Source organism: Myotis myotis, unplaced genomic scaffold (assembly GCF_014108235.1).
Source record: "Myotis myotis isolate mMyoMyo1 unplaced genomic scaffold, mMyoMyo1.p scaffold_m19_p_12, whole genome shotgun sequence".
Classification (NCBI taxonomy): domain Eukaryota; kingdom Metazoa; phylum Chordata; class Mammalia; order Chiroptera; family Vespertilionidae; genus Myotis; species Myotis myotis.
This window is the reverse complement of record NW_023416316.1, coordinates 15,089,098-15,115,097: the sequence shown is the minus strand read 5'-3', so window position 1 is coordinate 15,115,097 and position 26,000 is coordinate 15,089,098. Positions and strand designations below refer to the sequence as shown.

General features: G+C 40.7%; 2 protein-coding genes across 2 annotated transcripts; one reads left to right on the top strand and one right to left on the bottom strand.

Annotated features, from left to right (window-relative positions):
• Nucleotides 1-1,412: 1,412 nt before the first annotated feature.
• On the bottom strand, nucleotides 1,413-19,499 carry LOC118667142 (olfactory receptor 1J2-like). Its single transcript, XM_036329933.1, has 2 exons — nucleotides 19,011-19,499; nucleotides 1,413-2,360 (listed from the first exon to the last, which is right to left on the bottom strand). Exons 1-2 carry the CDS (start codon nucleotides 19,497-19,499, stop codon nucleotides 1,413-1,415), a joined length of 1,437 nt encoding a protein of 478 aa, XP_036185826.1.
• On the top strand, nucleotides 13,157-14,098 carry LOC118667148 (olfactory receptor 1J1-like). The gene has a single exon (XM_036329939.1). It carries the CDS (start codon nucleotides 13,157-13,159, stop codon nucleotides 14,096-14,098), a length of 942 nt encoding a protein of 313 aa, XP_036185832.1.
• Nucleotides 19,500-26,000: the final 6,501 nt, after the last annotated feature.

Here is a 26,000-nt window from a genome sequence, read left to right as displayed (position 1 = left end):
AATGAGGACTTTTAGACACAAATGACATCCTATAGCATAAAATTGTTCAGTGCCTTGCCAAGACCTCAAGTGTCCCTTTGTGGATATAGGTACTTGAAAATCAAGTGCCTTATAACAAATGTACATTTTATTGTGCATCCTGTGTGAAATAATTCTCAGTTAAAATATCAAAATATGCTTGAGTGACATTAGCAAGATTACAAGTGTAACTGAAATCCCACAAGGCTTCATAAAAACAAAAAGCCACTAATGGATATAGGTTGTAATTTTTTTCAAAGCTTTGGCTTCATTTGCATAGAACATATAGTCTGCTGTGATGACACAAAGCATGATATATAGTATCTGATATATCTATGTTATATATGAAAGACAAAAGAAAATCTAATATCTCAGGAAAGAGCCATTAGAGATTGGAAAAGAAATGTACTGCAGGCAGAATCAATCTGAAAATACCATCATGAACCAGGGATTTCTCTATTACTAACATAATTTAAGTATTCTCTTGTTTCACTCTCCCCACTCCCAGAGTTCATGTAAGGTGTTATAATTTTGCATCCCATACCTCCATAATTTAATTCTTTACACCAGGCTCTTCAAATCAGAGTTCACAGATCTGCAGCATCAGCATCTTGTGGGAGCATCATAAGTGCAAATCTGGGGGCCCCATCCCAGAACTACTGAGTTGGACTTCGTGGTGGTAGATTTCAGGAACCTGTGTTTTAGCAAGTTCTCCAGGAATTCTTGTGCACACTAAACCTTGGGCAGCTTTGCTTTCTTTCTTCATTTGGGAAGGCAGGATGTCCATGAAGGATAGTCAATATCAACCACACAGTACTAGCAAAGGGGGGCCTGTGGCCAGTCTTGATCTCCTAAAGGGACCTTCATCTTCAGAGTTAGAACATTTTATATCATTGGTGGAGAGTAATACATTTCTTTTTATATAAGTGACAAGTAGTTTGGATTCTTTGCTTTCAATAGGCCCACAAAGATGAAAAGAAAACCTATTTATTTTACATAAGATTGTGTAGAGAAATAATGTAGCTAATTCTTTAGATTCTTGGGTTAAAGCTTGAGATTATGGTCTCAAAATATAAGAGTTTCCATAAAATCTGCTCTAATAACAGATAACCACACTGTATATTATTATATCTCTTCTGCCTCCAAGTTCCAGAAATCAGTAATAAAATTGATCTAACACTTGCTAATCAAAAGTTACTAATAAAGGAGAGCATTGTTAATAAGATAATGAAGTTCTGGTCAACAAATATTTACCAGGTACATCCAATATGCCATCATTTATCTTAGGGCTTATGTCTCCAAAGACCTTAAAATTTTCAGACATACTCAAATGAAAAATCAGATATGTGAGATCAACAAAAATGAGTTTCTGATTTAAATAAAAGTCACAGATATTACTGTGAGAAAAATGTTACTTTACTGAAAAGTTTCCTAAGGGCCTTCTTCATGTCCCTGTTCCTAAGGCTGTAGATAAAGGGGTTCAACATGGGTGTGACCACCGTGTACATGAGAGCCACAATGATGTCCTTGTCAATGAAATTGCTTAATGTTGGGAAAAGGTACTGCCCAAATATTGCCCCATAATATAGAGACACCACAGAGAGGTGGGACCCACATGTGGACAATGCTTTACAGATCCCCTTGGTTGAAGGGACCCTCAGGATGGTGGCCCCAATGTAGCCATAAGATACCAGGATACATATAAATGGCAGGGTAATGACCACCACCCCTACTGTGAACATGACCAACTCATTGAGAGAGATGTCTGAGCAGGACAGCTTGAGCAGGGCCCCAAGGTCACAGAAGAAATGGGGAATGGAGTTAGCACAGAAGGATAACTGGGTCAGGAGGAGGGTGTGGGAAAGGGAGTTGGCACAGGACAGGATCCAGGACACAGCCACTAGTAAAACACACAGCTCTCTCCTCATGATAATGGTGTACTGAAGAGGGTGACAGATGGCAACATATCGGTCATATGCCATTGATGTAATAAGGAAGCTGTCCAGGTCAGTAAAAAATATGAAGAAATACATCTGTGAAATACACCCTGCATAGGGGATGGATTTATACTTAGTGTGCATGTCTTTGAGCATCTTAGGGACAGTGACAGATGAAAAGCAGACATCAGTGAAGGCCAAGTGGCTGAGGAAGAAGTACATGGGCGTGTGCAGGCGAGAGTCCAGCCTGATGAGCAGGATGATGAGCAGGTTGCCCAGCACCGTGGTCAGGTACATGCCCAGGAACAGGGTGAAGAACACGTCCTGCTCCCCTGGTGGGATGGGGAGCCCCAGGAGGAGGAACTGGGACATGCTGCTTTGATTCTCCCTCCTCATGGTCCTCTTCTGTCTGCTGGGGATGAAGAATTGTTGAGAATATTAAAACCAATCTTTATTGTTGAAAGTATTACATATGTCCCCCATTGACCCCTTCTAGCTCACCACGCCCCCCACCCCAGGCCTTCACCACACTATTTATTGTCTGTGTCCATGGGTTATGCATATATATGGTTGAGAATATTAAGGACTCTGTAGTAATGATTTTTAGCTGTCATATGAAAAATATGTATGTTTTGTCTCAGAAACTGGGAAACTTAACCTGTGTTTCATATATTCCTTATATGTTGGCACATAGGAAATTAGAAAAATTGTCAATGAGGTATGTTAATGTGAGCCAGCTTTTCTTAGTTCACTGACAAAACAGAATTTGTGCATCTGTGGCATCTGGGACCTGATGTCTCAGCCACGTTATTGCCCCAAGGATACTCTGTGGTGAGTGCTCCAAACCATCAACCATGGCATGGCAACTTTTAGAAGATTTGACTTCAGTACCCATTTTTAAATTTCATATGAGAGGCAAAATTTTAAATAAAAGGTTACAAAGAACAGTACTGTATTCCTTAAAGAAGACTCATCAGTATACACATATTTTTATTTATGTCAATTTTTAAAGGATCCCTGAGAAACTCTGGATTATGTTAATTCATTCTTCCTCCTGCAGGGAGGGAGATAGTTTGAAAGTGTAAGCAGCTGGCCTTAAGCTCCTGGCTTACCCACCTGAACAGTTTCAGAATGCTTAAATCCTGGGCTGTCCAGACCTGGTTTCCTATGTTAGGATCCAGCAAGTGGAGATTCCTTCTGAAAGACTCTGCTTCCCTGTGTCTCTGTCTTTATCTCTTGAGTCACTTTTCTTTCTTTTCATCTCTTTCTCTCTTCCTGTCTATCCCTTCACTTTATCTTTCTCTCTCTCATTTTCTCCTTCCTTCCATCTCACTCTCTGCCTCTGTATCTTCATTCTCCTGTCACCCCATGTTTCTTCCCTTCCCTTCCCTTCCCTTCCCTTCCCTTCCCTTCCCTTCCCTTCCCTTCCCTTCCCTTCCCTTCCCTTCCCCCTTTTTCATTCTTTCCCCTTCCATGCCAAAATAATATTTTTGATCCTTCCTCTTCCATACCCATATATAAACTCATATATTGCTGAGAAAAAAATACCCATTCCATTCGTAATACTGACCACACCTGCATTTATAATCCAATGTTTGGTGGGTGTATCTGGAGATTCTCTTTAGGAGACCTATATATCAGCTTCCAAGGTCCTAGACATTCTTGGGCATCAAAAAGAGAAGCTACAAGCTCAGATTTTCACTCCTGTTGATTAGTTCCAGAGCTATGAATTGAAGAGTATAACTAGCCCAGGAGAGAACCCTAGGGGGTAGGGAGCAGAGCTTGTAATTTCCTGTTGAAGACATGCATCAACTTGGATTAATTGTCCAATTTCCCCCTTGATTCTTTTAGAAACGTGTCCTGTGGGAGGGGTGTTTGTGCTGAGAACTTTAGAGAATGAGCCTACAGAGAAAGCTCTCAAGGCACCATTAGTCTTCCTTCTGTCCCAGGCCCTGCTTTCCCATAGGTTAAACTCCAGAGAGCGTAAGAAAAGAATGACTGGCTCCAACCAGGCCCAAACAGAAAGCCAAATGACTAAATGGCCTGTAAGAATTTAGGTAGAACCATATCCCACTCAAAGGGATCTCATTGGGTACCTACCCACCAGGTAACCTTGTATTTTCTCTCTCTAGTGATAATTATAAAATGCAATGTGGGGAGAGACAGGGATAATTACCTTTTTTTTTTTGGAAGTTTTATTGCTTTATTGACAAATTTAGATTTGGTTACATCAAATGAAAACAGTTTTCAAGCAAGAAAAAGGAATGAAGGAAGGAAAGAAGGCTGAAAATAGGCAAAAAATAACCCACAAAGAAAGCAAAGTTGCAAATAGGAAAAAAAGTTGACACACGCAACCCATAAAAATTTGACTCTTAAAATTGAAAAGCTTCAGGTTCTTTGAAATTGACCATTTGAGAAGATGATAATTTGTTGTATCATTAGTGATTCTTAGGGGTGAGATATATAGGACAACAAATAAGTATTTATAGCTTGAGATAATCCTCTTTGGGTATTTATTTTGCCCTTTTTGATGTCTGGGTTTGAAAGGTAGTCAATACAGCATAGCTTCTCCCTGCAGAGCTTCTTTCTAGCTGTGATGACTATATTACTGCCACAACTATTAGACCTCGGAGCAGAGGACTTGGGAGAGACTATCAGCTCAGAATTGTTGAAGTCCAACAGCATTCTAGGCAAAAGCCAGAGAAGAAAATTCCCCGAATATTAGCCAGTAGCAGCTTAGCAAACTCAAAGTGGGCCATAAGCTAGATTGGCTATAGGCTCTGGATTCCCTGGGAAAGACACACTAGACATGCCCTGGGGAAGACATGGTGGGGCTAGTAGGTAGGTCGAACAGACAAAAAGGCTTGGATATAGGATTTAGGGAACTCAGGTAGGGAACACAGGAAGCGATGTAAGCAAGCAGTACAGACAGGAGCAGATGGCAATGCACAGGCAAAGGTGTGTGTGTGTGGGGTTTGGACAGATTGAGTAATGAGTCAGGGTGGAGACACTTTGGAGCAAGACCTGTGGCAGGCTGTGCGGGATAGACCCAGAAGAGCTTACAGTGGGATAGATGAAAGAGAGGATTCTACCTGGAAAGCAAAAGACAAGTTATTGCACCTTTCACAGCACTTTGTAGGCCTCTTCAGATCTTGGAGACATACTACTACCACACCTGGAACACTGATTTCACCAATTTGTCAAATGACTTGATAGACTGCCAGCTTTAAGTAGGATAAAGAGCAATAGAGGGCTCTGCGGCTGGTTCAAACTGTGGTCCAAGGGTCATCTAAGTTGGCAGAATAGTGCTGGAAGTATCCATGGTAGATAATGGCACCCCATGTGCCGGGAGCCGGTCCATCCTTGCTGTTTCAAAGGACCTGGCATATATGGCATACTGTTCTTAATATGTTTGCTCACCTTGGCACTATGTGTTTTAACCAAGGTCTCCTCTCTGAGAAAGGTTGTTTCCCTAGGTAGGGATTTTCCCCTGAAGTTAGGGAGGGAATAAAACCCCTCAACTAAGTGCCAGGCGGGTAATTAATCACTTTAACTATGAACAATCATGCTTAAGCTACATAATCTTTACTCCCTGGAATGGAGATAAGAAACGCCCTAACCTTTGTAAATAGAAATTGACAGAATTAAAATCAACTGGTATAAATACGGATGTAACAAGACAATAAGCAGCAGAACCTCTCTGGAGATCCAGACCAGAACTTGGCTGGAGATCCTGGCTGGAGATCCTGGCTAGGCTGCTGATCAACTGAACACTGTCTCCATGTCCTTCCTTCTTCGCCGACTCCGTCTACGCCTTTGGGAACTCCTGGACCTGCTGGGGTTGGACCCCGGCATCTGGCGCCCGAACAGGGACCCCTAGGTAAGCTCCCCGCACTTGGGACGGATCGGACTCCACCGTAGGAAGAGGGTGGATAGTCTTCGCCGACTCCGTCCACACTTTTGGGAACCCCTGGAACAGGATTCCCCTAGGTAAGCCCCCTCAATTGAGAACCCCCACACTCGGGACGGATAGGACTCCACCAGGGTGCTACAGACCCCCCTATAGAGGATAAGTAGGGTAAGAAGGTGGATAGTACAGAACTTAGATTGAGAAGATGTGCCATGCTGAGTCCAAAGAAAGAAGACTCTGTATTGATCCTTAGATTGAGAAGATGTGCCATACTGAGTCCAAAGAAAGAAGACTCTGTATTGATCTTTAGATTAAGAAGATATGCCATACTGAGTCTAAAGAAAAAAGACTCTGTATTGATCTTTTAACATATATGCTTGCTAGCAGAGGAATTGGGGTTGCTCCCAGTCAGACAGAACGTTTTATACAAGAAGTATGTCCATGCTTTTCTGAGGAAGGAAAGGTAAATGTAATGGCATGGGAGAAGGTAGGCCCAAGGAACCTTATCCTTAACCCCACTGCAGCCTTTCCACCCTGGGAAAGTGCAGGATTGGCAAGCTCTCCCTGGGATGATAGATCAGGACTCAGGTAATAGCGGAAAGTGCCAATCCTACTCTTAAAATGAATACAAGAGAGCATTTGGGGTTTTTCTTTTTAATGCCTGCTTTTAAAAAATAAAAAAGGGGGAATTTGCCGGGAGCCGGTCCATCCTTGCTGTTTCAAAGGACCTGGCATATATGGCATACTGTTCTTAATATGTTTGCTCACCTTGGCACTATGTGTTTTAACCAAGGTCTCCTCTCTGAGAAAGGTTGTTTCCCCAGGTAGGGATTTTCCCCTGAAGTTAGGGAGGGAATAAAACCCCTCAACTAAGTGCCAGGCGGGTAATTAATCACTTTAACTATGAACAATCATGCTTAAGCTACATAATCTTTACTCCCTGGAATGGAGATAAGAAACGCCCTAACCTTTGAAATAGAGATTGATAGGATTGGAATCAACTGGTATAAATACAGATGTAAGAAGACAGAACCAAGGGAGACAGAACCTACACACAGAACCTACACAGAACCTACAGACAGAAGAACTTCGCTGGAGAGAACATGGCAAAAGATCCTGGACTGAACCTGACTACAGAAACTGGCAAAAGAACCTGACTAGAACCTGGTGACTGAACCTGGCTGGAGAATCTGGACAGAACCTGGCTGGAGAACCTAGTGAGGGAACATGGCTACAGAACCTGGCTGGAGAATCTGGAGAACCTAGCAAGAGAACATGGACACAGAACCTGGCTGGAGATCCTAACCAGAACTTCACTGGAGATCCTGACCAGAACTTGGCTAGAGATCCTGGCTAGGCTGCTGATCAACTGAACGCTGTCTCCGTGTCATTCCTTCTTTGCTGACTCCGTCCACACCTTTGGGAACCCCTGGACCTGCTGGGGTTGGACCCTGGCACCCATGGAGCCTCCAACAGACTCAATTAGAAGAGCTTCAATACTGCACTTCTGGAGGTAGGAGCTACTGCCAAGCTACTGGGCGGTAGAGAGTCCAAATGCCTAACTGTGGGCCATCAAGTAATTGGAGCTAAGTGCTGGCTGGCACAAAAAGTCATAAGGTCAGTAGCCCCAACAGCAAATTTGATATTAAGTCTTAGTAGATAGAGCCAAAGTAAATTTCAGAACCAGGTAGCCTGGACCCTCATGTCATCTACCTATGTTGCATCGATGTCTATCCCTCAGTTCGCACCTATGGCCACCAACTTGGAGAACCTGTCACAGGACGTGAGTGGGTCTGAACAGTGCTGGAGGCAAATTCCCAGCTCATACTTGTTTATTTTACCATTTCAGTGCATTCTGGCTAGAACCCCAATGACCACTGTTTTTACTTCTTTGAGGACTTTCTCTGGCCACTGAAGCTCAATTTGCCTATACATTCAGCCGGCCAGAAGTGCCAGAACTACTCTTCACCCTCTACTACCACTCCTAGTTGTCCTCTGTTAAATACAGACAGGAGGTGGCACGTAAACACCTCAGCGCAATCACTGCTGGGGTGGACAGATTTGAGGTTGGATTCTAGTCTTCCCTGTGGAGTTAGCTTCATTACTTGGGTGATAATTTTTCTCCCTTCCCAATGTCCTTCTTCTACACAGTCCAGTCACCTTTTACTTGTTTTGGTTGCCTTGGTGTCTGCTTATGAGTAATATCTTACAAGCCTACCTGCTTGGCCCCTTAAATTTGGGATTGATAACCCACCTCTTTGCTCCCATAGCACGCACTGCTTTGTCTGTCCTGCTCATTAGATTGGGCTCTTGGAAAGAAAAAACAACCCTGTGTTTTCGAATATAGACTCACAGTACTCACAGAATTCTCGCTACATAATAGGTACACACTATTTTAATGAATGAGTAAATGAATGAATGAATGAATGAATGAATTATTGAAAAACAATGAATAAAATTCTATCTCCTCCCCTTGATTCTGTTACTCTCTGTATTTGCCAGTATTAATGAAGTAGGTTTCGGAGGCTTCTTACACTCATTCTTATGGTTAAAGAATAGATTTTGAAACCTGAGGATGTACCAACTATTATTATGTGTCATAACTGTTAAAAAATATTCTTGCATGCATTCAGGTATTTCTGCAGGAAGAAAAAAAAATCTGTATTTCTGAAAAACAGAAACCCAACTATTCCTTGATACATGTTTTATTCCCCAGGGATTAGCAGCAGCTCTTCTCCCAGTTCCAGATTGAATATGAGAAGGAAGAAGTCCATATGCTACAGAGCCCACTGTTACAAGGGAGGCTTCATGGTGCAATGGAACTAGACTTTATGTTTGAAGCTAATGTGTTTGGGTTTGAATCCTCATTTGGTAATTTTCTTTTGACTTACTCACTCTCAAATGCAATACAATGGGGAAAATCTATCTAACTCAGGAATTATTGTGAGGGTTAAATGAGCTCACAGATGTGAAAATTCTTTATAAAAAATGAACCTGCAGATATGAAAGTTCTCATTTATATTCCCAAAGGAGTTGACTGTCTTTAGTACATGGCTAAGGCACATCTCCACTGGGAATGGTTAAGGAAATGCAGTAATTACTCCCAAATTGTTCCTTGTCCCTCACTGGAAATGTGTGACCTTGGTCTCCTGGGTTCCCAGCCTGGCTGGTAAAAATGGATACCGTTGTTGTTGGCTGGATCTGGTTTAAAAGAGAGAGTGTACCTCCTTCCCACTTCAGGGTTGAGCTTGTGACTTTTCTTCCTTTCCCAGCTCTAACCCTTTTGGAGAGAAATTGAAATATTAGTTCATACCTTAGGGCTGACAGTATTTGAATTTATTGCTCCTGAGCTAGGTAAGGGCAGTTCTTGCAGGCTGCAGTCAGCAGTGTGTGTGTGTGTGTGTGTATGATTTATGCCAAGCACTTTATATGTTTGTTGTGTCATATTGAATAACTTAGATGGATGTAATAATTATAATTCCTTGAGGTTTGTACTTTCCTCTCTAGGAAAATATGATCTCTTTTACAATTTTGCTGAAGATCTGGCCTGCATCCAAACTATGGGCACAAACTTCCAGATTTAAAACAGTGGTCTCTATTTTTTTGCAAATAATTGTAAACATGCGTGTATAGATTTTTTTTATTATGTTCTTTCAAATATTATAACATATGCTTTTCATGAACTTATTTCATTGGCTAAATAATATTATTTCCAATGGATATGTACCATAGTTGCTTTAAACTTTTCGATATTGGCTGAAATTAGGTAGTCCATCAAAAACATTGACCAGGGCCTGACCTGGAGCCCCAAGAAATTCACTTCATAAGCAGCTGTCTTTTATTTATTAAAAATATTTTATTGATTTCAGAGTGGAAGGGAGAGGGAGAGAGAGATAGAAACATCAGTGATGAGAGAGAATCACTGATCGGCTACCTTCTGCATGCCCCACACTGGGGATCAAGCCTGCAACGAGGCATGTGCTCTGACTGGGAATCGAATTGTGATCTCCTGGTTCATAGGTCAACACTCAACCAGTGAGCCATGCCAGCCGAGCAGGCAGCTGTCTTTTTAAATTCAGTGGTTGGTATTCTAGTTTCTCTATTCACGTTTGGTCATCTGATTAGGGACTGAGGCAATACATTTATCCAAAAGCTTTTGGGAAATTACAAATCCAATCTTCTCCTCTTTAATGAGGAGCAGATGTCTCTTTTTTGGTCAAATTATGCTCTGCTAGAGAAAATATAATATGGTGGTTAGAAACATGGGTTTGATATCTGATAAATCTGAGATTGAATGACCTGTCCATATTTCCATGCTGAATATTTTAGGCAAATTATTTATACTCCCTAAGCCCTAGTTTCCGAGTGGTTAAATAAGAATAATGCCTTTTTTTGTGGTCCTATTAGGCTGATATGATTTAAAGTATATGTCACACCAGTTGGCCTATATTCCACAATAAATATGTGATTAATAAATGGTCTTCATTATAATTGTTATTGTCATTATTATTGATATTACCATGTAGGCACATATCTTGAAACCATAGGTTTTCATTCATTCTCAAACTTTCAGATTTATTTCCTAAGGTTCTAGAGTGCTTTCAGGCAGCAAGCACTGTCTTCCTTGAGGATATAGTTAATAAAATCCTGTAATACAGTGGGAAGAATTTAGTCTTTGAAGCCAGATAGACCTAGTATCAAATCCCAGGTTCACCATATACTTGTGCTATAACATTGGGTTGGTTTCATCACTGAGTCCCAATTTTCTCCTCCCTAACATGAGAATTAGATGCCTATGTGGGAAGAAGTGAGCAGTATTTGAAAAGCACCTGGTCCAAATTAGGTGCTAAATCCTATTTTATTGACAATGTGACTGTTACTAGCCCCATCACAGCCATCTCAGTCAAACTGGAAAGATAGTAAATTTCCTTTCAGTGTCTACAGCCTCTGCTTTCACTCTACCTGTAATCCCCACCCCTCCCCACTTTGTCTTAGTAGGCCAATGGCCTTGTTCAGCCACCCAAGCCTGCTCCCCCACAAATGTACGGCTCCCAGCCATTCCATCTCAGTGAGAGTGTTGAGCAGAGGACTGTCTCTCAGGAATACTTGCCTTTAAACCTAATCTGTAGTTGGGACCTTAAAGCCTTTTTCCTCTTGCTGAAAGAATTTAAGGTATCTGCAGGCTATTGAGGGTGGTGTTTTGGGAAGGAATATGGAAGGCTCGATGCTCTGGAAGCCACACCACACAGGTATAGTTCTGCATGTCCCCTGAGAAAAACTGACCCAGATAATCTGAAGAATCTCAAGAAATTTAAGAGTGCGTTCCATTACTCATTTCCCACAACCCATGAAGACTGTGGGATCAGGTTTGGGTCTGAGCATTGGAATCTGTGCGGAAAGTCTCTCTGCCTCTGGGGCTAAGGAGCAAACCATCTTCACCTCTTTCTAGAAGACCTGATGGTTAAGCATTCATTAATATACTGATTTGATATCTGGTTCCAGATATATAGGGAGCCAGTCAGCTGCTTTGCTGTAGTCATTGAAAGTTATCATTTGACATGAAATTTTCCTTACTGGATTAAGTTGGTTCATAACTACACTCTTTCTTTCACTCAGTTGGGGTGGGAAACCAGGTCTGGTGGCATATGGTGGCCTTCTGAATCCAGTTGACAAAGTGATGATGAGACCTCTGGACACTATCTTCTTGCTCCTGCTTCTTTCCCTCGTGTTGGATAGTGTATTGATTATTTGACTTCATTTTTTTCTGTGTATTTCTAGCTCATATTGATTGAGCTTTTTGTCTTGTCCTTATTAACTCACAGGAATTCTGCATGTATCCTGAGTGCTAATCTCTTACTGATTTGGGCAGTGTGCCTTCTCCATCCATGGCTTGTCTCTTTGTGGCTTTGTTACGGTGGAAGTGGTTGTACTAAAGAAACTTTATTTTAATGCAATCAAATTTATATTTATGCAGTATGCTTTGGTAAGTCTTGATTCAGAAATGTGTTACTACCCTAAGATCATATTATAATTTACAAAATTTTTCTAATGTTTCTGAAATTTTGCTTCTTACATTTAAGTTTCTAATATATCTGGGATTATTTTTATGTATGGTGTGAAGTAGTGATATAATGTTATTTCCCCCTTATGGAAAGAAAACTGCCTTAGCAGCATTACTTGAAGAGTCTGTATTTTTTTCACTGATTTATAGTGCCACTCTGTCAGTTACCAAGTCCTCCTCATAAATGTGTCGGTGTCTAGGCTCTCTATTTTCCTCCACTGGTTTATTGGTTTACCTTCATAAAAATACATTATTTGTTGTAATCAATGTAGCTGTATAGTAAGATTTGATATGTTACAGTGAATTCCTGTCTTTACCATTTATATATAGTGATATTTCAATAATTAATGATCTGGGTTAGGAAATAAATCTCTTGTAGGCTAATTTAAAAACACTGGAAGGAATAGAATTCCTCTTTGAAATTATTTTTGGCTTTTAGATGCACTTCTTTGAATGTGATGCCATGTTATTAGGATTATTAGGACTAAACTGGGGTCTTGAATAAGGCCTGATGTAAGTTTCTTAAATGGGCTGTCATGACGAATTTAATTGGATGAGACATCTTTTATTTGATCAACAAATTTATATTGTGTATATTGTGTATGCATTAATTATCTGTGACAGATTCTTGTTCTACAACCAATGAACCAATTAGAAATAATGATGGGATATGTAGACAAGCAGGGGATACAGAGTTAAACAGATCATTACACACAAAATTATGAAGGCCGATGAGATTTCTGATATCAAATAATTTGCTTTGTTTCAAGATGACAAACTCTGGAGTCAAAATGCTTGGATCCAAATCCCAGCTTCTCCTTTTCTTACTGCTGTGAGAGTGAGACTGTCTGCCTCAGCTCTCTCATCTGAAGGGTGGAAATAATAACAGAACCAATCTAATTCATATACTTAAGATTGTTGAGTCAGTTACTGCATGTAAATTATTAGACCAGGGCACAAAACAGCGTTTAATAAACATTAACTGTTAATATTATCATTTACAGAGACTGGGACCACATTGGGAAAGAAAGTGGTTGTACATCCTAAGCTATACTTCTTTTACATTTATTCAGCAAAATATACATAAAATGTAAGAAAATATGAAGACATTCTCTAAATCAAAAGAATGTCTCTATTTTGCTATGTCACAACTATCATTTTTTTAATTCCAAGGAATTCCACCTTTCCCTTCAGCTTTTTCCACCAGTCTGCTCCAGCTAGGGTGCCAGTATGAGGAGGGAGAACCAGAGCAGCGGGTCCCAGTTCCTCCTCCTGGGGCTCCCCATCCCGCCAGGGCAGAAGGGCCTATTCTTCAGCCTGTTCCTGGGCATGTACCTGACCACGGTGCTGGGCAACCTGCTCATCATCCTGCTCATCAGGCTGGACTCTCGCCTGCACACGCCCATGTACTTCTTCCTCAGCCACTTGTCCTTCACTGATGTCTGCTTTTCATCTGTCACTGTCCCTAAGATGCTCACAAACATGCAAACCCAGCACCCATCTATCCCCTATGAAGGCTGTATTTCACAGACATATTTTTTCATACTCTTTGCTGATCTGGACAGTTTCTTGATCACATCAATGGCTTATGACAGGTATGTGGCCATCTGTCACCCTCTGCAGTACACCACCATCATGAGTCAGAATGTTTGTGTCATGCTGGTGGCTGGGTCCTGGGTCATTGCTTCTGCTTGTGCTCTTTTGCATACCCTCCTCCTAGCCCGTCTGTCCTTCTGTGCTGACCACACTGTCCCACACTTCTTCTGTGACCTTGCGGCCCTGCTCAAATTGTCCTGCTCAGACACTTCCCTCAACCAACTGGTAATCTTTACTGCAGGATTAACAGCCATTATGCTTCCATTCTTATGCATCTTGGTTTCTTATGGCCATATTGGGGCCACCATCCTCCGGGTTCCCTCTGCCAAGGGCATCCGTAAAGCTCTGTCTACGTGTGGTTCTCATCTCTCAGTAGTGACTCTGTATTATGGGGCAATTATTGGTCTATATTTTCTTCCTTCATCCAACAACAGCAATGACAATAATATAATCGCTTCATTGATGTACACAGTGGTGACTCCCATGCTGAACCCCTTTATTTATAGCCTGAGAAATAAAGACATGAAAGGGGCACTGAGGAAATTCTTGCATAAGAAAACATATTACTCCAGCTGATACTTTCTTTTTAAAACACCCATGTGATCATATTTCCTTAATAGCATGTAAATATAAATTACTAAAAACAAAGCTCACTTGTCTTCCTTCTATAGCTGTCAATCACAAACCTTGGCTGACATTATTCTTGGACTTGTTATGGGAATAGTAAAATAGGATGTGCTTTATAGGACTTAATTTGCTCTTTTTTTAATAATGGGGACTATAAAATACTTGGAGGATACTGTGTCACTTTGACTGGTATCATTAAATAGAAGCTGCCAGAGCTGGTCCTTCCCCCAATTTTTAAGTTGTAAAATGTGTTTGGCCTTTCACACCTTCATTTTGAAAGAATTTTTCATTTTGGTGATGATATGACGTCTTCTCCCCCAGGCACCCACACATCTAGGGACTCTGAGCCCTTCTATAAGTTTAAGGGAGAACATATTAAATCTTCCTCTCCTTACATAATAATTCACACACTGCATTCCTGTCCTTTAGGAATATATCTCACACATCCTTTCTCTCCAACACATGCAGATATTCAGCAACAAAATAAATGTCACATCCATTGTCTCAGGTGCCAGTCAGAAAGCTTAATATGCACTAAAGCCATCTACTTTAATCCTGAGAACAACCCTAAGAGGGAAAACTCAGGCTCAAAGAGGCGAAGGACAGTTTATAATTGCAGTTAGTGAAATGAAAACTTGAATCTTGGCTGTCTGACTCCACAGCGATTCAGTCAAGAATAATTCTATAGAATGCTGTGTCCTGAGGAGGAATAATCAGCTCAGCCCAGTGGCAGAGGATATATGAAAAACTCCTCAGAGAAAGTGCTGCTTTACCTGAGACTTAACAAATCAGAATTACCCAGACACACAAAGTCTTCTCTCAGCCTGATGATCAAGGCAAAGGGAGCAGCCTTGAACTAGAAGTTCCACCAGAAGCACCATGATTTCAGAGACACCAGATACCAAAGGGAGTTGTAAGGCACACAATAAAGATGTTTATAGGAAATACCCCGTAATCAATGTCATAACTCTTGAGTGTCTGAACCTGGATCTAAAATGCTAAGAGATGGAGGAGATGAGAGGTTCTTGTAAAGATGTTTCTTTTGGATAAAGCTGAGCAGTGAGTCCCAAAATCTCCCTTGGGGGGATGTGCCTTCCTCCTCACCTTAAACTTGGAGAAGCTTCAACAGCACCGTTTAGAGAGTTTGATATACTATATCCCCTGTTTTTATGACTGTGAAGAGCAATAGGAAAGATGAAATGGGAGGAGAGCAAGAGTGAGAGTGAGCAAGAAAGAGAATGAATTATATTTGAGAAACACCTTCACTTATTTTCATAGTGGCGCAATAAAAGCATAAATGTTTCCTATGGACCACAGATGGATTATGTGTGAGAGAGAACTGATATGCAACCATTTTCCCAAGAAAACCCATTAGAAAGTCTGGGAGATTCCAAGAAAGAGTAAGAGATCTGTAGGGGATGCACCACCCCAGAACCAGGGGCTATGAGAGGAAACATTCACAGGAAGAAAATATATTTAGTACTTTAGCTATATCACAGAGGATTTGTGGGAAGACATTCTAGTATGGAAGTCTTTGAACATCCCCTGGCCTGGAAGTGACAACAAAAGAATGAATTAGTTTTAACCATCATCCAGGTGGAGAGAAGTCAAACCTCTTTAATATGGTAGCAACCAAAGAAGCATATTATTGTCACCCCTTTCTCACTCTTGCTCTCATGCCCCATCCCCACAAAGGTGGGTTCAATAAATGCAACTAGACTTCAGAAAAATGAGAAAAAAGGCAATATGCAATTCTGACAACTTCCTGGATCTCAGATTCTTGCCTGGCAGAAAGAAGTGATAGAAAGTATTAGTTTTTAAGAGTGAGGAATTGATCACTCAAAAGTAAAAAGAAATCTGTATGTTGGATGGAACAAGTAAATATTTCTGTGAATTAAAAAATATGTAGATTTTTTTCATCCAGTATTTTATCTCTGTGTGTTCTAGATTCCCAGTCTCAAAGAGGCCACAATTCATCTCATCATTCCCATGTCCTTAGAAAAAAATCAGGAAATAAACTATTTTTTACAGGATTTTTAGATATTTTATTTTTTGTTAAGTAGGTATATTCCAGGGTCCTTTCCCTGCCATTCCTATTGACGTTAGTTTAGAACAGGGGTGGGAAACCTTATTTCTGCCAAGAGCCATTTGGATATTTATAACATCATTTGTGGGCCGTACAAAATTATCAACTTAAAAATTAGCCTGCTATATTTGGTCAAACATTTAATTAACTCACCCCTAATGCCTTGGCAGGGCCAGACCAAATGATTTTGTGGGCCTTTTATGGCCAGTGGGTCGGACAGTCCTCATCCCTGGCTTAGAATAATTAGTTTTATCACAAAATATAATATCCTTCAGTACTTTTGAGAAATGCTTCAAAGTTCTCTTTTCATTTCAGTGATCTGAAATTATAAGCACTTCCTGGGTCATCATAACAATCTCCTTATAATGGAGATCCAAATATCTACTAATTGTGAGCTTGGATTTTCCAGTTCTAATCTATACTAATAAAAGGTATTATGTTAATTAGACTGAATGTCTTCCGGATGTCCTTCTGGACATCTTTCCAGACAAAGCCATGGTGGTGGGGGCCGAGGCAGAGTCAGTTAGGGGCGATCAGTCAGGCAGGGGAGCAGTTAGGGGGCGATCAGGCCGGCAGGGGAGCAGTTAAGGGCGATTAGGCTGACGGGATTGCGAGAGGGATGTCTCACTGCCGGTAGTCGGACATCCCCTGAGGGGTCCCAGATTGGAGAGGGTGCAGGCCTGGCTGAGGGACCTCCCCCTTTACATGAATTTTGTGCACCGGGCCTCTAGTAGATATAAATAAAAATACATTCCAGAGCAATCTTGGTCATCATGTTTTGTTTTGTTTTCATGTACTTTTGAGATATTTTATGAAGATTATTAATTTAATCTACCATGTCTTTCAAAGAAACATTGAAAGTGATCATAAGAAAATGGGGAAATATTTGCATGTTTGGCTATCAGTATTTTTCAGTGGGGGTACTCTTAATACTTTGAATAGGGCAGTCCTTTGTTGGGCAGGATGTCTTGAGCATTTCAAGCCATTCAGCAGCACTGGCCACTGACCACTAAATGCCGGTAGCAGAGTCAGTCATTGGATTAACCACACATGCTCTCAGAACTTCTTAAACTCCATTGGAAATTTAAAATACCTGGAGAAGTTCACTGACATTGTTTTAAATTATTTTGTTAGCTTAAGATATTTTGGGAGAAGGCTAAGGGTTAGTTCTAGTACTTACATACAAATTAAGTGTGATTTTTTTTTTTTTAAGTGCTTCTGATTAGGGTGAGACTAAAGCAAGGCAAAAGAAGCATATGTGTAAAATTTACCTCAAGTGCAAAATTTGAGACATTTCAAAAATTCAGTAATTAAAGCAAATATTACTTAAAGATTAATTTTTAATTAAGATGAGCTCAATTCACTCTTTTACCAAATTAAAATTAATACAAAAATATATGATCGACAAAATAATGAAATGTAAATAAAGACAGAAACTGATCCTGTACCTGCACAACTCAGCCTCCTTACCCTAATCCTGCCTAATTCCTTAGCAGTCTTCCTAAGGTGTTTTGTATCCTTTTTCTCTGGCATCTTCATGGGTTTATTCTTTGCCTTTGGTTTTCTTTTTACCCTTAGTTATGATGTGTGTAGGTGCATTTCTTTTTTTCAAATTTATCTTTCTTTCAGTTTGCTTCACTTCTTTCTTGATCCTGTAAGTTGATGCTTTTAACCAAATTTGAGAAATGTTGAGTTTTTATGTTTTTACATGAATTGTGTGCCCCACTCATTATACCATTTTTTTTTTTAATATATTTTATTGATTTTTTACAGAGAGGAAGGGAGAGAGATAGAGAGTTAGAAACATCGATGAGAGAGAAACATCGATCAGCTGCCTCCTGCACATCCCCTACTGGGGATATGCCCGCAACCCAGGCACATGCCCTTGACCGGAATCGAACCTGGGACCCCTCAGTCTGCAGGCCGACGCTCTATCCACTGAGCCAAACCGGTTTCGGCATTATACCATTTTTCTTTTATGTAATGAACATACTTATGATAACTACTTCCACATATTTTTTGGTCAGTTTCAGTGTCTATGCTTTCTTGTGATCTGTTTCTTATGACCCTTTCTTGACATGATGCCCTTTTGTTTACTTCATGTGTTATGTAATTTTTCAATGTTTATTGAAAATTTTGGAAGATGCATTTTGTATGAAGCATATTTTAGTTTTAAAGGTGCTGAGTTTTGTTCTGGTAGATAGTTAAACTACTGGCAGAACCTTTTTAATCTTAGATTTTGGATTTTGGAGAGGAAAGAATGTTCATGTTGCATGTGCAGGACGAGCAGGTCTTATATCCAATGAATAGGGAGAACAGTGCTTATCGTGGGGAACACGTTCCTCTACTGAATATACTTCCTAGAGCCCCTTTCATATCCCGATTCCTCAGACTGTAGATGAAGGGATTTAGCATGGGAGTGACGAGGGTGTACAATACAGCCACAATGACATCCTTGTTGCTAGAGTTGTTGGATGAAGGAAAAAAGTACAGCCCAATAATTGCTCCATAGTACAGAGACACCACAGAGAGGTGGGAGCCACATGTGGACAAGGCTTTGCAGATGCCTTTGGTGGAGGGGACTTTCAGGATGGTGGCCCCAATGCGACCATAAGAAACCAGGATGCATATGAGTGGCGCAGTAATGACCACCACTCCCACGGTGAGGATAAGCAGCTCATTGACTGTGGTGTCTGAGCTGGACAGCTTAAGTAAGGTGGAGAGATCACAGAAGAAGTGTGAGAGAGTGTTGTCTCCACAGAAAGAAAGACGGGCCAGGAGGAGGGTGTGCAAAAGAGCACTAGCACAGGATTGGACCCAGGACACAATTACTAGCAAAACACACAGGCTCTGACTCATGATGGTTGTATAGTGGAGGGGATGACAGATGGCCACATACCTGTCATAGGCCATTGAGGTAAGAAGGAGACTATCAAGATCCCCCCAAAATAAGAAGAAGTACACCTGGGAAATGCATCCAGCATAGGAGATGGATTGATCCTGAGTATGCATATTCATGAGCATCTTTGGAGCTGTGACTGATGAAAAGGAGATGTCAGTGAAGGCCAAGTGGCTGAGGAAGAAGTACATGGGCGTGTGTAGGCGAGAGTCCAGCCTGATGAGCAGGATGATGAGCAAGTTGCCCAGCACTGTGGTCAGGTACATGCCCAGGAACAGGGCAAAGAACATGCCCTGCTGCTCTGGCCGGATGGGGAGCCCCAGGAGGAGGAACTCTGACACGCTGCTCTGATTATTCGTCCTCATGATCTTCTTCTGTTTTGCTGTAGATGAAAAAAAGATATGGAGATGTGAAAGAATGTGAAACCTTAATGACTACAAGTAATAGAAACATGACAATTAGTGAGTACATGAATTTTAACCTGAATAACTCATGCTTTTTGCCCACTAATTGGCTAATGGTGGTCTGATATCAGGATAGTATATGTCCACCTAGAAACCAATGCAATCTCTTCTGGAAAAACCACGAACCATCAGAATGACAATCATGTCTGGTCAGGTACAACTTTGAGGAGTCTAGGAATTCATGACAGAAATCTGAGATTAGGGGCAAGGCTAGGTCAGTAACTAGTTATTAGAAGCACTAGTAGAGGCCCTCCATGAGGCCTGTTGTCCTTTCTTAACCTCCCCATGACTCTCAGCCAGAGCATATTTCTAATATTTTTCTTTCTCCAGAAATATTTCATTAATAACATTGTTTCTATACCATGCTTTATTTCAATGGATTGGGTCAAGATAAGACAACCAAGTGGACTGCACAGGATCTTCCAGAAATCAGGATTTGGCAAGTTCGTGGAAACATCGCATATAACTTACGGACATTAAGAAGAATCTATGCTAATAATAATAAATCTAGAGAAATAGTTTATTACATAGCCATCAGTCCTTTAAGATAATTCCTTCCTACTCCTCAACATTTTCTGTCTAGCATTACTCTTTCTAAAGGATTTGTCATGGAATGTGGAGAAAAATGTCTGTTTCTCTTCCAAATTCTCAACTTATTCTCACAATTCTTACCAGATCACTCTTGTTCAAGTTCTCAGAACACCAGGAAATGCTTTTCCTCCCAGTCATATCTTGGATCTGCCAAAGAATAAAGTTTGTAAGTGTCCACTTTTTTTTTTTACAGTTCCTATCCTATGCTAGTGATTCATAACTGATATTTTTCTTGTCATATTCTAACACTTCTTACGCTTTGCCAGTACTATCATTTCTCTCTCTTTCAGGTCAATAATTTTAGACTTGCCCATGTGATCACTCACAAAATAATAGTGAAAGAAAACAGAAAGATCTAAGTATTAAAAAATAGAATCCACATATTATGTAAATATTTATTCAATCTAAAGATCCTTCTCTTTGAAAGCTGAGAAAGTGTCGCACTGTAGGACTCATCATTCATCTTGGGGGTTAACTAAAGTTTACATTATCTACCAATTCTTCCAATTTGACTGAAATTATCTCTAAAATACATTCTTTAGTCTATTACATTAACAGTCCTGTTAATTTAATGTTGTTACCTGAGATGAATTGCACATTCAGTTTCACTAGTCATTCCCACGTTAATAGTAATCAGTTTACCTACCACAATGAAAGGGCTAATTAGCTGTGTGATGGAAATTTTGGTTGTTTCTAACATTCTTCTGTTTCTAACAATATTTCACTAATAACATTATTCATATGCCATTTTCATATTAATATATGTATTTGAAGGAAAAAACTTAGAAATGGAATAGGAGGATGTACATTCACAATTTTGATAGATATTGTCCAATTACAAGAGGCTAAGGTGCTGAGGAAACCTTATCTTATGTGTTCTTTAAGATGAGTCCTGAAAAATGACAGCATGTCATGTGAAGATTATAAAAATGGTCATTCAGGTTAAGTGGAGAAGACAGGGCTATGGTGTTTGAGGAACAGGGAAAATTCAGGAGCGTGTCAGCATAGGAACATCATGAGGTTGGAGATTGGTCTGGGAACCAGATTATATAAGGTCTTTTCTGCCATAATGGAAAGTTAGTATTCTATTCTCAGAGCAACAGAACACTCATGAAAACGTTTAAGGAAAGGGATGACTGCAAACATTTAAATAGTATGCTGGCTCCTGGGCAGAGAACAGATTAGGGCAAGGCAAGAGTGTTAGCAGAAATATTAGGATGACATAGCAGTAGTTCAGATACAAAAGTGATACCTGCTTACACCTGGATTATAGCAGAAGATGAAGATCATTATAGAATTGGGATAAAATTGGAGGAAAACCCAGTAAGACTTAATGGGGGATGAATGATAAGCAAGAGGAAGTATGTTTTTTCTATTTCATGAAAAATTAGACAGAGGATCAGTTTGAGATCAATTAATCTACATGGAGCTCTGTGTTATACTCTGGTGTGAGGTGCTGCAGGGACAGGCTAGAGACCAGTAACTTACATTGGACACACACAAACACACAAACACATGCAGTCACACTACTGAATAGTGAATTCCACTTCTGATCTAATATTGCCTTTTAGGTGATGAGCACTTACACTTTCAGCTGCAGCATCAGAAGGTTCCACTATTTCTCTCTAGAAGACACACAATACAGTGAAGCAGGTGGAGTCTCTAAGGGTCTCAAAGATACATCACAACAGGGAGAATAATTCTTGGTTTAAACCCAAATAAGATAGATATGTGAAACACACTTGTTTAACACTCTCAGCAATGGGTGTGGGCTCTAACTTAATAGATTATGGAGAAAACCCAGGTGGTGGTGGGTGGCCAACTCTACACCCCACCCCCTGCCTCCAAATTAGAGACAAACTGGAATAATTGCTTTTTTGCCTTTAGTTCCCTTGAGGGGATAACTGTTTGTTGATAGCAGGCACTTAGAGAGTTCATCCTTGGAGGCACAATGCTAATAACCACAACGCAGCTAATAGGGACTTGGCGATTCCAAAAGGTTTTTGTCTTCTCAGTTGACATTAGGGAAAATGCTTTTCCAAGTTCATAACAAACCGAACTGGAAGTTGAGTGTGTTAGTGAATCTCTCTTGTTTCTGAACCCAGTGCTACTTCAGGAACACCAGAACCACGCGAATACTTTCACTCTCCGAACAAAAGGTTGAGGGGCATTATAGCCCACCATCACAGTGGGACCCTGGGGAATGGATCATGGTTTCTATAAACCCTGGTCTCCTGCGCACATATGCAAATGTGCATATACACACACGCAGAGAAAGAGAGACAGAAACAGAGAGAGATCTGTACTCATAAAAATAAAACTGTAGAAATTTAGTGAAATCGTAAGCATAAAAATCAGGTTGTATCCTTTTAAGAGAAGGCAGACAGGCAGGATTTGAAGGAGCTCATGGGTAGATTCAAATGATGCTTTTAAAAAATAAGTATTTATAATGGAAGTATAACATGCATACAGCAAAATTAGCATGCATTAAGTGCTGATTGATGAATTCCAAAGAAATACATTCCTAATATTATCAGCCAAATAGAGAAAAATCCTTCATCATGCCTTTCCCAGTAATTTCCTCCAGAGGTAAATCTCCTTGTATTTATCACCACATATTACTCTTGTGTGTTGTTTTTTTTTAACTCATAAAGGTGAAAAAAATTAAGTAGTCTACATTCTTCTTATATTTTATTATAATATATGCTTTACATGCTCAGATATTACTGAACTAGTCCATCCATTTGAACAAATACACATGAGTACACAAAGCATTGCCCTCACTCCACACAGTTTCTTTGAGCCCCTTCCCATTGACATCCTGTAGGAGCCGCCAGTAATCTCTCTTTCTCTTTTTTGAAAAACTTCTTTATTGTTGAAAGTATTACATACGAATCCTTCCCCCCCCCCGTTGACCTCTCCCCACTCATTCCCACCCCCTCTGCACATGTCCTCACCCCCCTACTGACTGTGCCCATGGGTTATGCTTATGTGCATGCATACAAGTCCTTTGGTTGATCTCTCCCTCCTCTTCCCTGCACCCCATAGCAATAAGTGAAAACAGTTCTGGAGGTGGCTCCAGCTCTGGCACTAGAGCTGCTCTAGCTCTATAGCTGGTGCTAGAGTGGGCGATGGAGCTAGCTCTAGCTCTGAGACTGGCTCTAACTTAAAACTTGTGCTAGTTCCAACTTGAATGGGTAGCTGAGCTGGTGGTACTGGATGTGACTCTTATGTCTGGAGCTGGCTCCAGCTGTGGACTGACTCTAGATTTGGTGCTGATGCTGAAAGTGGCACGGTAGCTGGCTCTAGTTCTGGGACTGGTGATAGACTATGTTCTACTAGGTGTACCGGTTAATAATGCGGATTTTTTCAATAGATGGATTTTCACATATGTTGATATATATGCCATATATATATATATATATATATATATATATATATATATATATATGTTGATATGTATGCTATTTTGTTGTATTGACCCCCAAGCTTCAAAACTGCAGATGTCAAATTTTCTGAAGGTGTTAACATAATAGATATTTTTATGCTTAAATTGTCAAAGTTTGTGCCAAAAAAAGAGCATTTGCGGCAAGGTTTAATTCGTTACTTTATTTTGAAGAAAAGTGCTACTGAATGTTATCGTATATTTCAGGAAGCTTATGATGAACATGCTCCATCTCAAGATACTTATGAACGCTGGTTTAAACACTTTAAAAGTGATGATTTTGATGTGAAAGACAAACAACATCCAGGTCAATTTGAACCACGCTTTGATTGTAAAGCGACCAGAATGGTCCAGAAGACACAGCAAAGTAATTTGCTTCATGATAACACACTATCACACACTTCAAAACCAGTTAAAGACACGTTAAAAAATCTTGCCTCGGAAGTATTAACACCCCCTCCCCCCCTCCGTATTCACCAGACCTTGCTCCTTCAGATTACCACTTGTTTCAATTGATGGCACACGCACTTTCTGAGCAGCACTTCAAAACGTATGAAGAAGTGGAAAATTGGGACTCTGAATGGTTTGCCTCAAAACAAGAAAAGTTCTATTGGGACGGTATCCACAAATTACCTGAAAGATGGGGGAAATGTGTAGGTAGCAATGGACATTACTTTGAATGAAGCACTTTCGATGTTTCTCTTGAAATTATCGTGTTTTCTTTTTTAAAAAATATATTTTATTGATTTTTCACAGAGAGAAAGGGAGAGAGATAGAGAGTTAGAAACATCGATGAGAGAGAAACATCGATCAGCTGCCTCCTGCACATCTCCCACCGGGGATGTGCCTGCAACCCAGGTACATGCCCCTGACCGGAATCGAACCTGGGACCCTTCCGTCCGCAGGCCGACGCTCTATCCACTGAGCCAAACCGGTTTCGGCTATCGTGTTTTCTTTGATTACAAAATCCGCCATTGTCAACCGGTACACCTAGTAAACTTGGCACTGAAAATGGAAGAGGAGAAAAGTTAACCAAGATGAATGGCTTTCTATTTGCCTTTGCAAAGACAGATAAACATCATACTGCCTTTACGAGACCTCTCAGCCCAGACTCCGCCTGCTAGCTGCTGTCTGAGGCTACACGTTGTTCCTGGCCCAGCTCCAGACTCTGGAGGCTTTTACTAGTGTGGCATAACCCCCCCTCCCCTCGCCCCCTCGAATGCACACATTTATCAATCCCTCCCTCTTCCTGTCCCTCAGGCTTTGCCTCAGTAGATTCTGGATACTCCAGCTGGGCCCCGAGAAGGTAGGTGTGGTGCTCCAGGTCCAATCTGGGCAGGCTGAGCTGCACATAAATCACCAAGTGCTTTATATCAGTAAAGTGCAGAGGCTGACAGAAATGAGGTCCGGCAAGGTGCCTAGGATGGAGGAGATGATGCTGAGTCAAAGGCCTGGCCTTTCACACATTTCTCCCACAACATCCCTTCAAGGGGCTGGGTTCCTGTGCCAGCTCCTGCCCATCCAGAGGCCAGCCTCATACCCAGACCCCAGCTCTTGCTATCCTGGCAGTGGCAGACCTGGTCACTGAGCAGGGACTGACAGAGAGCCTCCATCACAGAGAACCCTTGGTAAAGGGTCTGACCACCCCCTCGCCTTCTTCAGTAAGGCCGAGGCACTTCTCTGTTGGCATCCTGTGGCCTCCTCCCCATTGGAACATAAACTCTATGAGAACAGTGAGGGTGGGGTCTGCTGTACCTTGCCGGCACACTGTCTGTGCTCCATGACTGTCTTACAGATGAAGGAATAGAGTCTGTTTCCTCCCCAGACTTCGCAAGGCCTGCATGCACCTCAGCCTGCAGCTTATGGAACTGGGGTAGTTTGGGTCTGTTTCTAGCTCCAGTGTCCCAAACCTGATGCTCTGGCCTTCCTACAACTTCCTTGAGCCACCTGCTGTGTTTTATAAAAGTCCCCATTTTTCTTAATTAGCCTAGCTAGAGGTTTATCAATTTTATCAAATAATCAACTTTTGATTTCATTGATTTTATCTATTGATTTCCTGTTTTCAGTTTTACTTATTTCTGCTCCAATATTTGTTATTTTTGTCTATTTTAAGTTTATATTATCTTTTTTCTCTAGTTATTTAAGGTAGAAGCCTATACTATCAGTTTTAGAGCTTCTTATTTCCTAATATGTACATTTTTAATTCTATACATTTCCTCGAAGCACTGCTTTTGGTGCATCCCATAATTTTTCATAACTTGTGTTTTCATTTTAATTTAGTTTAAAATATTTTAAATTTGTCTTGAAACTTCTTGTTTGACCCATGTGGTATTTAGATATATGTTGTTTAATCTCCAAACATTTTG

Bases quoted from the DNA above. Each gene is read 5' to 3' on its own strand.
- LOC118667142 (XM_036329933.1), bottom strand. From the start codon at position 19,499: ATGAGGACGAATAATCAGAGCAGCGTGTCAGAGTTCCTCCTCCTGGGG. The intron at 2,361-19,010 runs GCCCGTCTTTCT...CCCAGCAGACAG, and splicing joins TTTTGCACACCCTCCTCCTG to AAGAGGACCATGAGGAGGGA.
- LOC118667148 (XM_036329939.1), top strand. From the start codon at position 13,157: ATGAGGAGGGAGAACCAGAGCAGCGGGTCCCAGTTCCTCCTCCTGGGG.